This window comes from Poecilia mexicana, unplaced genomic scaffold (assembly GCF_051168715.1).
Source record: "Poecilia mexicana isolate PSO_F unplaced genomic scaffold, ASM5116871v1 scaffold_3, whole genome shotgun sequence".
Classification (NCBI taxonomy): domain Eukaryota; kingdom Metazoa; phylum Chordata; class Actinopteri; order Cyprinodontiformes; family Poeciliidae; genus Poecilia; species Poecilia mexicana.
Window position 1 is genome coordinate 12,742,554 of NW_028263372.1, and position 16,980 is coordinate 12,759,533.

General features: G+C 37.7%; 2 protein-coding genes across 4 annotated transcripts in view; both read right to left on the bottom strand.

Moving 5' to 3' along the window:
* uacab (uveal autoantigen with coiled-coil domains and ankyrin repeats b) overlaps window positions 1-4,321 on the bottom strand; it is a 41,308-nt gene extending 36,987 nt beyond the window's left edge. Inside the window, exon 1 of one of the 2 annotated variants that reach the window (XM_015005854.2) lies at window positions 3,787-4,321. In XM_015005854.2, the coding sequence (XP_014861340.2) occupies window positions 3,787-3,834 (48 nt within the window). In that variant the 5' untranslated portion in view covers window positions 3,835-4,321. The remainder of the gene's footprint in view (window positions 1-3,786) is intronic. The other variant, XM_015005856.2, reaches the window with a different exon arrangement.
* A 2,687-nt stretch (window positions 4,322-7,008) lies between these two features.
* LOC106929161 (mortality factor 4-like protein 1) lies at window positions 7,009-15,428 on the bottom strand. 2 transcript variants are annotated; one of them, XM_088004177.1, is made up of 12 exons: window positions 15,085-15,428; window positions 14,612-14,658; window positions 14,422-14,489; window positions 14,213-14,299; window positions 13,581-13,661; window positions 13,042-13,067; window positions 12,549-12,637; window positions 11,396-11,497; window positions 9,944-10,032; window positions 9,210-9,418; window positions 8,337-8,421; window positions 7,009-7,831 (listed from the first exon to the last, which is right to left on the bottom strand). In XM_088004177.1, the coding sequence occupies exons 1-12, from the start codon at window positions 15,122-15,124 to the stop codon at window positions 7,747-7,749; spliced, it is 1,008 nt and encodes a 335-aa protein (XP_087860303.1). In that variant the 5' UTR covers window positions 15,125-15,428; the 3' UTR covers window positions 7,009-7,746. The 2 variants fall into 2 exon arrangements, with proteins under 2 accessions (XP_087860303.1, XP_014861343.1); XM_015005857.2 differs by having other exon boundaries at window positions 9,246-9,418; window positions 15,085-15,421.
* Between the last annotated feature and the right edge of the window lie 1,552 nt (window positions 15,429-16,980).

A 16,980-nucleotide genomic window follows, 5' to 3' on the forward strand; every position in this document is an offset into this window, starting at 1 on the left:
ATTATCTAGACTCGTATTTACAGCAGAGAGCACTTGTCATTGTTATGTCAAATCACATTATTTTACAATATTCTCCTAATATTGTCCTGTTGATAATGAAGCTTTACGATACGATACGGCAGTGAGGGAAGCTGAAATCAGTGTAGGAAAAAAGAACCCTAGGTACATATTAAATCAACCATTTGTCATTTTGGACAGTTAAAAACAGTCTCATAAACTGAAATGATTGCTAAACACACCTGGGCTGGCTTTTGAACTACATTGCTCTATGTGTGGGAATTCTTACTGCTTTTCTGAAAGGATACGATTTTTGAGGAATGTCAGCTGCACCACTGACAGAAATTTGATTGGAATTTGCATACAAACATCCGTGTCTTTGTATCTTCTCTGGATGCCTTTTAAATGTTGCTTTGATGCTGATAAGTCCTTTGAACAAATCAATTTTCATTTCGATTCCAGTTGAACTGAGTCACATGTTAAATTGAAGAAAACTACAATCCAAGAGAAACAAGACACTTTTAGATGTTCTATTGCATTATCTGAAGGTATTGAACACATTTTTTATAATTACATTCAATGCTCATCTAAAAACATGAAGAAAACAAACTCAAAATACGAAAACAGCATATGCAGTCATCTTCAACTTTTTCAAGCGAGAAATGCTTCCTTTACAAAAATAGAGCAGATCCAAATGACAATACACATGAGAGGCTTTCTAGAATAAAAGGCCTCACACACAAAAGGAAAAACAGAAACCTGAGTGAACAGAAACCAACAAGCTCTCATTCTATCAAATCCGCAGCCGGTATTAGAAGAATACCTTGGTATTTTGTATTCAGACTGCTAGATATTCAGCTTTGTTTTGGAGCTCCCTTAAAAGGCGTATGAGGGCATAGTTGGCATTCCTTTGCTATAACAGGGTCTTACCAAAGCTTTACTTGCACACGGTGATTCAAAAAAAATAAAGAACACAATAAAACCAAAGTTAAATGAAGGATAGAGATGTGACTTGAAAGTAGGGATAGGTACACAGGTAAATTAATCACCAAATACTTTAGGCTGCACTCAACACAAAGTAAAGTTGGTGAAGTTGAATGTTTTCACACAACACTTTGCAATTCCTCCAAGTTTCTTTTCCATTTGCTCATACCACTCCCAGTCCAAAAATGCTGATGTTTTCAAAACAATTTTCCCAGCAGGAATAGGTTATGTTCCTTTACAGTCACAATGGCCTAACTGTCATCCAACATATTTCCAATGAAACTTAATTTCTCCCAGCTTCAAGGTTGATTTATGACTGTGATGCACATGAATAGCCAAAGTTTTCTGATAGAAATGGATCAAAAGTGATTAGTCACAACGCATTGTATGACAACTATGCTCTTTACAGTTGGCAGCACATCAATTTTCAATAAGCTACAGCAGCACCTTTTTCTTTAAAAATGCCTTCAGTTCTGTCCGTGTGCTTCAGGGTTTTGTTTTTTTTTGTGGCATCTCGCCTTCACGGGGGAATAAAACGGCTGTTATGAAATCTCCACACAGACCTAGCAAAATGTGAGCAAAATGTCACGACTGTTTCCTCAACACAGCTTACCGTGAACTTTTTTTTTTCTCTGGAGGTCACTATAAAAGTACTGCTGGGAAATAAGTTGGTTTTCTTTTCTCATCCTGATTTCTAAAATGGTGCCCTCTTCATTTGTCAGAGATAGCGAGACAGCCTTCATTACAGGTAAAAAAATATATATATGTATATTTTGAATGGCTCCTTTTCCCTTTTAAACAGAATGAGGCCTGACAGTTTGCCAAACAAAGATCTTATGGGCTCCATGTCTTTTTCATGGTAATTGCTGGACAGAGGAAGCAGTGTGTAGTGCCAAAACACCCACTCCAAGCCGGACTCTGCAGAATTGTAATGACTCTTTGTTAAGTAAAGTTTAGAGACCAAGCTAAATAATAAAGAATTAATTCAGTTTTTAAGGATAACAAGGAAACTATACATTTGGTAGCGCACCTACAGGTGTCAGCATTTTGTACATGGACATATTTTAGACAGGCAAGAAGAATAGCATTCCTGGAAGGACTTGGATGTATCCTAGGTGCCGTGGAGCCCCAAGACTCATTTACTAGAAATGCTGCAGAAATGTCTGGATTTTGTGGCACCCTTGATATTCACTGGTGCAGAAATGCAGTTTTAAAGTTCAGTGGAATTTGGAGTCCGTTCTGTTTTTTGGTTGTTGTTTTTTTTTTTTGGCATAGTGTTATTTCACCAACAGACGATATTTGCCAGTAAATACTTTTGAAATGCTGCTAAAAATTTGGCTTAATACTCCGTATTTGCTCTCTACTTGTAAATTATTTGCATGTATTGCAGATATTAATCTGTTTTTTCCTCCAATTCATAGTAAAATGCAAGTTTCTTCCTGGTAGAAGAGAGTTGTTCCTGCCTTGTATTTGTTCAGAATGAGGAAGACCATTTTTTTGTTATTATCTTGTGTGGAGGTGTTGTTCCATACTATATGTTGCTGTTTACTTGGTGGTGCGAGTACAGGGAAAAATATTTTCCCTACAGGGAAATAAAATCTGAAATCTAAAGATTTGATTAAATCCGCTGGTTTCCTCTGACAGACATTACAAAACAAAAAAACCCACCAGAATATTATTTTGCTGTTCATTAAATACATCCAAAGTATGAAACTAAGCCAGTATTGGTCGGTAAGTCCAAAAGTTACCTTGATTATTGATTATATAGATAGATTATAGATGGGGACATACTTCGGTTGTCTTGCCAAATCTTGTATTTCCTTCATTTTCAGTTGGCTTGAAAACTACTAGTTCTTTCAGAGAAACTGGAGAAACTTTGTTCTATGTCATAGTCCTTTGAAAACATTAATCGAAATCAGGAAAACAGAGATAGAAGAAAAACGGAAATCAGTGTAGGCCAAAAAAAAAAAAACTCAGATCTTCACACATTTAAACTGAAGATGTCCTTTGGACATGTTGTTGTATTGTTAGTGATTCAAATCTAAATTAAACTGAATATTCAGCCGTCTTCTTTTCACGTTTAGTTATCAGTATACCATCTCTAAATAATTTCAAAATGCAGCAGAGTATGATTAGGACAGTCTGTGTGAAATTAAAACTGAATTGGGTTTAAAGTGTTCATGTTTTCTTCACAAATGTTATGTCTGAGATGATAGCAAAAATGGATAGCAAGAAAAAAATATATAAATATAACATCAACAACTCAATAGTGTGTTATTTTGAGGTTCACACTAAACAGGGTCACTTCTTATAGCTGATGCTGAGTTAAATAAAGGACAAAATGCCAAAAGAACCAAGAGATTTGTCCGAAAAATTGAACCGTGTGAGTTCTGAAAGCTTCTACGATAACAACAGGCGCATTGATTTGACCTGTAATAAACCTCGACTTTGTTTTAAAACTGCACTTTGTGATTAACAACAGCATGATCCAGTGGTGAAGAAAGAGTCAACAGGTCAAAGATACACTGACCCAAATCCGTGCAGAGTATTTCAAAATGTACAGCTCCACATCCGCATCTCATGCGGAGCTGCAGGTGCTTAAAGTGTTTTCCCAAACAGACCACAACCACCGTGGGAACATGACCGCGGATAAAGTGGTCGCTAGGAAGGGGGAGGCCAGGGTTACAGATAATAACCCCTGGTGTAAGCACAACGCCTGACAAGAGTAGCGTTGTTCAGCTCAAAACTAGCCTGAGTTCAACGATAAAAACAGGGATATTAGCAAAACCAAAGTATCCAACTTACTGTGATGGTAACTTCGTGTTTTTTCCGTCGATTTATGAAGCTCTTCATCTTGTAATGTGCTTGTTTGTGATATTAAAAGTATTCTCCACCGCTAAAGTTCATAAATATACCGCAAACTGACTTAAAAGTTTCGAACCAGTAAAGTTTATTTTTTCATTTGTTCCCTCGTCTTCACAACCCGAGTTTCACCTGACGCTTTTAACTGTAAACGCTGGTTGCATTTCGCTTGACAATCTGTTCATCCAATCAAAACGGGAATGAGCACGGTAGTTGGCAGTTAATCCAATGGGAGCTCTCAGGGGGCGGGACTTCCCTGTGTGGTGCAGTTGGGAAACGTAGAAGACGTCCTGGGACTGAACAAGGAAAAATGTAAGCAGGTTTACCTGAAACAGAGACACCCGTAGTACTGTCATCACCCGCACATAATAATCCTCAAAAAAAAAAAAAAAATCGTAAATGTTTTGTTTCACCACCTATACAAAATAACTTATTTGGGATTATATTAAACTAGGTGTCTGTTCTCAGGGCTTTTATCCAAATAAAGCATATAATCATGTTTTATGATCACTTAGGTAAGAATCTGTCAACAGTTTCCAATAAAAACGGAAATAAAAATTTGATTGAATTTGAATACATAATTTGCTTATGAAATCTGACTTCTTAAGACTATGCAAATGAAATGTAACACATACATTCAACTGTTTTTCAATTCATGGAAGGGAAGATAGATGTATAAGTATGATTTTTACTAATGTTTTTATAGACCACGCATAATATAAGTTTTATAAAGTAAAATAGTCCAAACGTCTGATTTGTCAACTAAGCCATATAATTTTGCTGCTTTTTAGACAATGGCATACGTTTACTAGTTTTTGATAACTTTGATTGTGTTAATGCAAATGGCATAAAGTTTGACCAGATTATTCTTGTTTTTTTTCTTTCTTTTTTCAAGATTTTTTTCTTCTGCATCAATTTGTCATTTTTATTTGAACCACTGACAGATTTTTTTGTAATGCTTTGTAAGTTGTTTTATTTCTTCTTTTTGCCCTAACCCTAAACCCTTCAAAATGTCATGTTTTACTGTTTTTTAACAGATGAAGAAGAAATGAAGGCTATGTTTAAAAAAAAAAAACAATAAATCATTCTGCATAATTTCAAAGGTGGGCATTTGTATTTTATGCAGGATTCTTTCCAAACATTTTCATAGCAGTGTACAATTTTGACTAAGGGTATAATGTAATTTTAAGATATGATCAATATGTGTTTACATTTTATTAGTCTGTTATTAGCAGGGATTCCATTACTAAACATAAAAAACGTTTATAAATGTTATTACAGATCATCATTTACACCTTTAGATTTATCTTATTTTAACTTGAAAGCGTGATTAGTCACCTTCACTATGAGGTACAACTTATAAAGCTCTCGTACTCTTGGAATAAACAACACAGTAAATGTGTAGATGAAATTGTGCTAAAATATCCTTCAACGTAATACAATGCCCTTTCCATGCACAAGGGATTAAAACTTTCTCCAGATTATCATTCCGATTATCATTCTGACATATCAGTGTTGAGATTGTTGTCAATGCATCAAATTCTGTTTTGTCTTTCTCACTGCCTCCATTGAAAGTCGTGACAGAATCTGTGCAGCAAAGGACATGCAGCGTTCTCTTCTCTGTGTTCTGCCATCCAGCTTCTGCAGGCAGAACGTCTATTTGTCTCTTAAGTTCCACTGTTGGTGCTGTACAAACCTGCATAAACAAGTCAGACACTAAAGGACACTCGTGCAGGCTTCCTAACGGCCTTGTGCAGCGTGATAAGAGATTTGTCTGTGGTAGGGTTTTGCAGATCTCAAAGTGACCTCAGGCTTTCCTGAAAAACAACTCCAAAAAGATGGACCGTCTTGTGGTCTGTCTTTATCTTCACCATTCTTGCAGCACGAAACTTGGTCATAAGTCCAGAAATGGAACAAGGGCTGTCACAAAATAGTACGGCCATTCTGCAGGAGAACACCAGCTTCTAGTCTTCCTGTTGCAAAGGCCTCGCCTTGAAGGAACAACGTTCTGGCATGCTGATGCTTGAAGCACACACAAACTCATCAAAGTTGCGAGATCCATGGAGACAACTGCTGTCAATCAGATCTAAATCAGGCACCTATTATACCTGTGACTGGCACAAACCTGACAGCCCTTGAAGCTCTAAATGAGAATAGCAGCAGGTGAATTTCAATAAGGGATTTTAGCACTTTGTGTAAGTTGGGTGGTGAGAGGAGGTGGCGCACCAGCAAACCTTTTGCTGTGTCACTCATTTCACAGATGCATCATGTTTACAAGTTATGCCTTGTAGTAAAGGTGTCTGATCAGGCTTTCCAGTAATAAAAAATGCACCACTAATTAATATAAGATGAGGGAAATGACTGATTTAATGTTTCCAAACCTTTTGTGTGTGTGTGTGTATGTGTGTGTGTGCGTTTCTTTTTGTGTGTATTCATTGAGTTACAAAGCAACAATAAAAAAGCAAATATTTAAAGTGAAAAACAATTTTCTAACAATTGTAGTGTTTTGCAGCTCTGAAAACGTATGGTAAGTTGCTATTTGCTTTTAAAACACATTCCTCCAGTTTTCCTTCTTTTCAGCAACAACTACACACATCCTTTCATGCATTGTTTGCTTTGCTTAAACTCTGGGAACATTTAATTACTTTATCAATTATATGCAAACAAAAGTCTCCAAAGTAGTGGCATAAAACCAAAAACGATTTTTGAGGGAATCAGACAAAACTAGAGAGAAATGCTGCCCCCTTGTGTTGTGTTACATATCGCGCTATAAGGGATTTCTTTTTTTTTTTTTTTAACCCAAATGGATCAACCTTTAACTCTTTCAAGACAAAATCCACTCCATCTATCCAATTTAAAATCAACATCATACGTTTAATTTTATTTTTTAATATCCTGGACATTTTTTTTAACTGGTAAATCATTGTGCTTTCATGAAATCAAATGAATCCGGGGTTCAGCTGGTTGCTTATTGTAAGTCTTCTGACTCCAGCTGTGCTGGGTTGTAACAAGAACCAGACTGCTGTTGAATACTGTAATTATTATTTAATAATTTATACATCATTACTTATTTAGATTTATCACAGGGGATTTAGAGAATAAGCATGAGTAAATTAAACAGGTTTAATGATTGTAACATAAATAAAAAGGCATGAAAAGACAACATTTACACTGAGAATTTAATTAGCTTTTTTAAATAAACTCACATTTGCATCAGAAACCCCTCTCCCCCTCCCAAAAAAAAAAAAAAAAAACTTTCAGCATATTGTTGATTCAGTTGAATATAAAATAAAATTTTTACAAAAGAAATCTTGGAGGTTTGACATATACCAAAGCAGAGAGGAGGTTCTGTTGTTCTCAGAAGGTGACTTTTAACTTATTGCATCTTTAAAGAACAATGACAACATCAAATCGTTTAAAGACGTAACCTTTGCAGACACAGTAAACAATTTGGACGTTTTTAAACAATTTTTATTTTTACAAATTGATATAAATGCACAACATACAAACATTTTTATTGTTTGGCTGCTAACCTTGTAGTTCAGCATTGATTCACAGCTCACGTGGCCAAAGAAGCATAAATAATGATAAGCATGCAATAGTAACAGGCACCTCTGCTGGAAAAATAAACAAAACACAAAAATAGGATAAAGTTGGCTGCTGAAATGACTGTGAAACTGTTTATTTTGTCTCTTTTTAAACAAAGTGATATCAAAAGTAGGTTATGTTTTCTTCCCCTGCAAACTGTCACGAGCGCCTAAGATCTTTTCAGATGGAACATGTCAGCCAAAGTGAAAAAGTTCATCCGACTCTTCAATCCACACTGAGCTAATGGTTATTTTTATTTGTGGCCTGACAGGGCGGTGATGTGTCTCGCTCAGAGCGCTGCGCTGCTGAGAGCTCTCACACAGCTTTGCGGTGGTACTCAGGGGGGGCGACCTCGTAGTCGCCGACGCTGAAGAGGCTGGCCGAGTTCTTCACCAGGTACCTGGAGAAACAGTGAGACTATTTATCACCAGTGGAGCAGCGTGGAATCTGCTGCGGCAGAAAAGCTTGTAGAAAGGCACAGGCTCACGAACATCAACGGAATCCACACGAAGCAAAACGTCGTTTTTTTAAACTGTGTTTGCGTTTTTTTTTTTTTTTTTTTTGTGTGTGTTATTGATGTTTTTATTCAGAACTCATGCAAGTTACTGAATTAAACAAAAGCAAATAATCTGCAAAGAATAATCTACATATTCTGTCTTAAATCTCCATGCAGCAGCTCAATGTGCAGTAAGTTGCAGCTACCGTCAAAGCCATTCTGATTATTAAAAAAAAAAAAAAAAAAAAAGAGCTGCTTCCTGAGCAGAAAAATCGATTTCATAGCCTTCGTTTCAAAGCATTTCCGCCAAGCGTGGCTGCACTAATATGAAAGTGGAAGGAAGAAACTAGTCATCTGAGAATCAGACAAACATGACATGGAGTCTCTCGTGCAGGGAGGCAGAGCTTACTTGAGGAAATCTTGGAGGTAACTGAGCAGCAGGGCCAGACTCTTCTCGTCCAGTAAAGTGTACGCCAACATGGCTCCGATACGAACTGTTGATGAATAAGAGGAGGAGCAGGAAATTTGTTCTTAATTTATGCTTTTTATTCTTGCTATAAAAAAATATTAAGAACTAAAGCTGGTTAAAGCTACCACGTTACATATGTAAAATCAGGAATAGTTAAGAGATAAAATGAAAAAAAAAATAAACCCAAATAATTCATTCCTAAGGTTTGATGTAGGCTAATTTATTTGCTTGTCCATTTATAAAAATCAAAATTACTGTCATGATTATTATATTGGTTTAAAAGTGGAACGTAAGCATGAAATATTTGGAAAACAAGTGCATATAAATAATTTCATACACGTAATTGGACAAACGATCTGTCAATATTTCTGCCTAGTGAACAAAAGTAAATTGCTTCAGCAAATTATAATTAATTTTTAAAATCAGAAAGCATTTCCCATCAGAGTCAAGTGAACATAATCAACTGATCAAATAAAGCTTATTGGTCTAAAATAACCTGACTGTAAAAGCAGACCAATCAGATGTTTCAGATTTCACATGTGGGTTCAAATATCCAAAAAAAGTTAAATAGCATTTACACGACGTGGCTGTTTTGTTGCGCAACTCTACAGGGCTGCAAGATGACTCTATGTGTTTTGATTTATAGTGATGATTTTGGTTCATCTAGGATTAAGTTTATGCAAAGACAAACAGGCTGCTACTAGAAAGGCCAGTTCAGCTTCTAACAAAGAAAATAAACTTGTCAGGTGATCTAAAATCAAACATCAGCGTGCGCGTCTCTCAGTGAAATGTTCGCCCCGTGATAATATTAACCGTGTTTCACTTGTGGTGCTTTCCGTTCGGACGCACCAAACAGACGCAGCAGGTGTGGAGCTCCGTACACCTGAGACATCGGCACATCCGGGCGCTCAGACAGGATGTCGGCGTACTGCGGCCTCTCGAACTTGTAAAGCAGCTGAGTGCCCAGCATGACGTTGAAGTACTCCCGGATCCCGGCAACCACCTCGTTCACGGCGTACTCCCTGCAGGAAAAGAAGAGGGAATCCGTTGCACCAAACAGCACCTCAAAAGTCCTGGGGTGAAATGCAGCCTTCAAGAGAGTAACTCATCGCTTCTGAGCTCAAACCTCCTCCACATGTTTAGCATTGTGCCATTTTAATGCACTTATAGAAACCAGTAAAAAGACGAGAAGACGTGGGGGAAAAAATACACCAATGCCTGTAAACAAGCTAAAGAGAAGAAAATATTTTTCTTATGGCATTTTTAAATTCAATCCACGTGAAGTGCAATTACAGTTGAGGCAACTGAACATGGTGAGCAGCACAAGCAAACCTCCTCCAGGCGTAAAGCGCAACAAAGAGCAATAAAACTGCTCGTAAAGTGGATTCGGAGGAGGAAAGTAAGGACGCTAATGTGGAAAACACATTATGTGACAGGCGGTGTAATGAGGTGGACACAAGAAGCAAGGCTGACAGGATGTTGATGTCTCGTCTTTTGACATTCAGAAAACATCAGGTGGGCGAGGGAGGAGAAGGGGAGCGTCTTACTTGTTGTCGGAGTTTCCTTTTGATTTCTTGTAGTTTGCATAGTCCTCCAAGATCACCTCCACGCTCTTCTTAGCAGGCAAGTGAAATAACTGGAAGCAAGAGAACAATAAATGCTTTCTATTCAACACTGAAGGTTGTGATGCATAGCTGTGTTCACGGTTCATTTTGGTGCGTAATTATAACATTTCCTGAGAGCCTCAGTCGCTCAGGTTGGACCTTGATTGCTTTAATTTTCCATTTTCTTTATAACTTAGGACACAAAATCTCCTTGTTGTTCTGGGGCCTGAAACGGGTAATGAAGAATGAGGAAAAAAGAAGAAAAGGACGGGATGGATACAAAGAGAGTGGCAGCCGACTGCAGACTTAACAAGTCGGACAGATGAATTAGCATATCTCCTTTGCTGTTTTTTTTTCTCTCAAAACACTGATTTATGTCAAAAAATTCTTCCAAGTTTTTAGATGATTCAACCTTGCAAACCTGCTGTATTGTATTCAGTGTGACAAGCCTTTCTCCTTCCAGACACTTTTTTTTTTTTTTTCTCCACCGAATGGTCACGAACCTTAACATTTAAAAGCCAATCGAATCCGGGACGGAGCTCTTAGGGTTGTTAGGAAGCTTCCTGAAAACTGCACAGTCTGACCTCCAGCTGAACCCGGTGGAACATGTACTCCTGGAGAGACTGGAAACTGTTTCTAATGATCTCCGCTTGAATGAACTCTCAGAGCAGAACGACGGAGCCCAAACGGGTTGGGACGTAACCCTTCCTGGCCTGACGAGCAGCATTCTCCAAGACAATCCGAGTTTTCGCTCTCGACTTAAGCAAACCAACATACAGACAAGAGATGTTTACACTTGGGTGCAATTTACGCTCTCAATTTTTTGTTAAATCATGGAAGTAGGGTTTTGTTTTTCATGCTTTCAGCTGGTTTGGCTTGGTCAAGAAGTAAAAAGAGAGATCGTTTGGTAACGTGTTGTTTATTATTAGGTCGAGAAAAGCAACTTTTTTCAGGCCTGATGATGAGAGCTAGTGAGATATGTTTTGACATCCAACGCCATTTGTCATTAAGAAAGCATACTTCAAGTACTTTTCACATTAAAGCCAGATTGTTGTTTTGTATCGTCATGACATCATTTGTGAGTCGACTGGTGGGATGAGCTCAGAGCCCTGTGGTCTCTCTGCAATCAAATGCAGCATTAGAAACGGCAGAGTTGTGCAGGTCTCAGCTATAATCCACCGTCTGCTTCATTTGATAAAGGTTGGTAAATATGTCGTTTAATTTCTCTCAGGAAGATTATAGCAGCAAGACAGCACACCTGTCTTATTTTTTTGTGCAGCTCTGATATTTTTCTTGTTGTGTAGCCGGGTAATTCCTGAGCTGAAGTGTAAGACAGGAAGCTTGTTACAGGGTGTTTTGCAGGTGTGTGTGTGTGGGGTTTTTTTTTCTTCACACCTGTTTCTGTCGTGTGATGAGGTCCCAGTCGTCCACCAGCCAAGGTTTCAGCTCCTCGGGAATCTTCACCTTCACCTCCACACGGTTCGCAAACATTTCCTCCTGGGTAAACACACACCTCGTCTAATTTAATACGGATGCAACACATCTAAAGATTTAAAATAAAAAACAGCAAGAGATGGAGCAGATTCCTCCTTTTCACCAACTTTTCATCCATGAAGGATCACATAATTTCTTATGAGCAAAAAAAACAAACAAAAAAAAAACAACCCAGAACAAAACATATTCCACCTGATCTGAGCCAAGTAATGGCAACAAAAGGCCATTATCAATTCAACCCACTGATCCCCGCAATTAGCATCAGTTACACAAAAGGACAAATTCCCAAACAGTTTAGTGTGTTCTGTTTGCATAGAGTAAGAAATGGCAATGAATGACATTAAGTCATACCAACTGTAAAGCATGGTGTTGGAAGGGTAATGCTTTGGGTTTCATTTTGATCCACAGAACTGGGGATGCACCGATATGATCTTGTGGGTCAATATGGATATCTGGTATTAATATTGATATTACGGCCACTAATACTTTATTTTAGTAATATTTTTTACTAGTACTATATATATATATCTCCCTACTCTATCAACATCACTGCTGACAATGTTTCTCTGCTTCAATTTAAAATCCCACAATAACCCAGCTGCGTGAGGTCATCGCTTCAACTAGTGAAGCTCATCTAAAAACAAATGGCGCCATAAAACATCAACCTCAAACATTGCTGAAAAGCTACAATAGAAGTTTTGCAAAAAAAATACTAAAGATGCTAAAATGGCTCCAACAAAAACCCAGGCATATGCTGGGTGAAATGCTTTGACGGTACATCGTCAGAGCTAAATAAAAGTCTATAGAAGCACACAGAGATAAAAACAATAGTAGATTCTGCTAAATTATTACTGCAAATATGTGAGTCAATAGATGGTTATTACTGTGGTTTAGAAAAAAAAAAAAAAGAGGTGTTTGCTTTTCGCCATTGATTACAAAGAGCCAAAAGAAAATGCTGAAGAAAAAAGTGTTGACTGACAAAATGATGCTGCAGTGTTATTACAGTACAAAGACGTAAACCCAAGAATATTCCCCAGTAGGTGAGGATACGTACACACTCGACTGTTGGGTCGACCCGCGCTCGTTTCTTCCGTGGTGCCTGGGGTGTTTCGCCACTGCTGGTGCCTTCGCCCGACCCGGGGACTGAGCAACACATGAAGTGTGTTTAAACGTGGGTGCAATCGCTTTTAAATCACTTTTGATAGTAAAACACAGCTTCTCGAGTTTACAGCATCTCATTTAGCTATTTACTATACTAATTTTCTGTTGCTTACACACATTCACTGTCTTTTTCACGCATTTACAGTGTCTTAAGAAACACAAACTTCCAAAGGAATAAACCATGACATTGTTTCCGTTTGCTTAAATTAAAAATGTAAAAAAAAAAAAAAAAAAAAGCTTTGCGAAGTTTGACCTGAAAACCATCTTGATGCCATGTGTTTAAACGATGTAAAACGTTTATGCATCTCGATCACTTTATATTTACATTTTTGGCAAAAATATCCATGTATTACAATAGACTATCAAACTCAAAATATTTTACTTACTTTTCTGCTTTGCCTTTTTAATTTTCCTAAAATGGATGAAACATAAGTATGAAAGACAGTCAGTATGACAAACAGACGTACCTTTTAGGATTCGACAAATGCTGCATTACATAAACGTCAAAACTTCAAAATGGCCATTTTTGAACATTTTAGTTTTTGATGGGACAAATGATAGAAGAAAAAGCTGGTTTCCTCTGCAAGTTTAAGCCCTTTCTATATATTTTTAATAGTTTCCTCTTCTTTCAAGTGACTGTTGAGTTTTCTGTACAAACCACTAACTAATCAGAGTTTTACCTTTCAATAAAAGTCCAATTTAAATTATGCAATGCACAAGATTGTATAGAACATGCAGTACATTGATGATATTACTCTGACAGCAGAAAGAGGGTCGGCATGTATATGCATGAACAGTAAAATAGTACTTTTGTAGTACATATACTTATGATTTCCATATCTAGGATGACAGCAACTGTCCTCAAACATACGTACAGGAAAACATGAAACAAAAAACAAAGCAAACTTAAAGTAAGTAAACTTACAGATCGACATTTTTTTGCTGCACAGCAGCAATCTTCTTGCTTGGTGCTAAACCCCTCATCTTTCCCTCAACATAATGATCCCTGAAAAAGAAGGAAGACAGAAGTAGTATCAGGAATGTGTCGCACTGCAGACATGTATAAATATATGTAGCATCATGGTCATTATGGGTTTCCCAGCAGGATAATATCCCATGACATACAGTACAGTACAGTCCAATAAACAGGAAAACTGTTCACAGAGTTCAAACTAAACTTTCCTAAGTTGCTATTTCAGCTCATAAACATTAATCCAATAGAAAACTTGTGGGAGTGAGTTGAAGAGAACAGAGCATAAACAAGGACTCTGGATTTTGAGAGACTGTGCAAAATGGAAAGGTCAAAGATTCCCCCCCCCCTCTCTCTCTGTTTGCTGCAACCTTGTGAAATGTTCCAGGGGAAGACTAATGGCTGCCGTAGAGGTAAAAGGCACTCGTACAAAATCAGCAGTGCACAAATAGTTGTGTAACACTGTTGAAAACAGCTGAAGTAATCAAATCAAGAAATTACGTTCATAAAAAAACTGAGAGAGAGAGAAAGAGAGAGAGAGACGTCTGCTAAAACCCACAGTTCTGTGTACAAAAGCATCAACTCACTGATTGGCCTTTTGAAGCTCTCTTTGTTTTGCAAGGTTGCTGTCCACATATTTGAGAACTCTGCTTTCAGGAACCCATTCATCCCAGCTGCAAAAAAAAAAAAATGTATAAAAAAATATGAGATATGAAACACAACCGCTCTCTGACAGACAAAATAACTCCATCAGCAGCATTTGTTAGAAGAAAAAAAAAACCACCAGGCTGCTCACTTTTTGTTCCAGCCGCTGTAGTGAATGAAGTATTTTATCTGCTTGTCCTTTATGTTGATTTTGACACACTGGAAAGCAAGAAATACAAACACATTTCCGTTAAATTGGTGCCAGATATTTTCTTTCTTTTTTTTTTTTTTACATGAAAGAAACAGATAATAACATCCAAAACCCCTTCAGGGAGACAAACCTTTGCCTCATAGAGCAGTGGCCCATGAAAGCACAGGACTCTTTCACCTGGAAAGGAGAGAAAATCATCACACACACATACACACACAAATAAACGAACATGTATGCTTAAAAACCGCATTTTCTATTTAGCGTATAATAATATGCAGCGGGTTTGTGCCAGCTGATTGATGCATCCACTGTGTGACAATATATAGATACAACCCCCCACCTCCCCGCCCCCTCTTCCTCGGGGAATTTATGTTTAAACGCCTCCATTTTTAAACGATTCACAACAACAAAAATTCATCCTCAGGAAGATTTTAATCGGATTATTTCGACTAAAAGCTGTAACGAAGCCTTTCTGTCCCTTCCTGGGGAGCTGCTCCAGCAGAATAAAAACAACAATAACAAACCCGCCCCCTTCCTCATCCAGACATTCACAGCCACCATCCGTATCATATCCTCCACACACACACACACACACACACCAACCTTCTTGAAATTTCGGCTTAGGGTCCTGTTTTGGCGCCATTCACAGACTCAGCTGGTCGGATCTCTGAGTGATCAAACTCGAGCATTGCCAGAGCCCATTTCCTCCAGACGTACTCCCCTCCGACATCGAGGAAGAATCCAGAGATCAGCTTTACTGCTGCGGGTCACCTGACCACGGTGGAGCCGTCGAAGCCGTGGTGCGTTCAAGTGCTGCGCCTAAAACTCCGACAAAAAAAAAAATAAAAAAATACTGTCATGCGATTTGTTTCAAGGACGAACGCGTGAGATGCTATATCGCTGATGGAGCGGATTCAGTTCTACACAACCTGGCATTTTTATCCATTGCTTGAAAAGTCAATAACGACAGCGACTGAACACCGGCGGAAGTCAAGTATGGAGCTAAATTGGGGCCATAAAGCTCGTTAAAAAATTTTTAATAAAATTGACAGGTAATTCAGACTGGAATCACTAGGTTAAGTGTAACTTCTATGAAAAAAGCAGGAAGAGATGACAAAGTGAATGTTAGAAAATACTGGAAATCATGCATAACTGGAGAGAAATGGAAAAGTGGTCAGTATTTACTCCAGGAGCCAAAAGCAGCATAAGGATATAAATAGTTCAGGATAGCATGCCACTGTAAGTATCCAAGACTCTTTTTTTTTTTTTTACTTTAACAAAAGTGCAAAGCCCTGTGTTATAGTCAGTCTTTACCTCATAGACAATAACTGAGGCTCAGTTATTGTCTATGCAGTCTAAGAGTAAAGTGTAAAGTTTTGGGAGCAAACTGTTCTAGGCTATATAGTGGAGCTCAATTATTGAGGACTTCATGTGAGGAGAGCAAATTGAAATTTTATGTTATCTTAAAAAAATATTTTTCCATATTATTATGGAAAAATCACTCAGTTAATTTCACCAGAACTCTTAACGCAGCATTTTAGATAAGCTGCAGGCCTTTTATTGGATTTTTATAGGTCTCCCGCAAGTAAAGAATCACAATGATTCAGCCTTATAACACATTCATACAATATTTGTTACTTAAACATGGACAGATAGACAGATTTAAGTGTGTGTTGCTATAGTAGGCAGTGACATAAAATATTTTAATATGTAAATAGCTGCTCCTACAAATGATTTGATCATTTACCTTTTTGCTTGAAATGATTTGATAACTATGGTTTAAAAAAAAGACTAATCCTGAAAAACTAAAAGCTTCAAAGCACAATTTAGAGACATAACACTAAGAATAACAACATTAGCAGCATAATAACCTCATAAATCACAAAAAGGTCCCAAAGACCCTGTGTTTTATGGACATACTTTTCCTTTTATGGCGTTCCAGTGATTGACCAAAACAAATTGCCTATTCTTTTTTTTTTTTTTTAGAGCGATGACCATCTGAAGAGAGAAAACCTGGCCTGGAAATCAAGTGGCCCATGTGAAAACAAGGGAATGAAATTGACCGTTTATGGTTTCGGCGCCCTACAGGAAGACGTCCTACACGTTGATTTATTACATCACAGCTTCTCAGCTTTTTCTGGCTACATAAATTTCTCATGAAGCCTGAGCAAAAGAAGCTGTCACATTATCATGCAAGACGAATCACAGTTCACATCTGTGTTATTTCTTCCAAATAGTAGTGGCAGACCTCCAAATGGATCAAGTGGTCATTCATGTGTTTGTTGCCAGCTGTCGAAGAAATACTGACGGTCTGCCTCGAACTAGCATTTGAGAATCCATGGCCTACATAAGAAATATTCAAATTAAGGCATGTGTTCAGATTGATGAAAGCTCAATCTGCCAGAAGATAAAGATTTTTCATTTTTTTAAATAAAGATATGAACAAAAAAATAGACAGCTGCAGATGCTTCTAAAACCCCCTGAGGGTTGGATGTACAG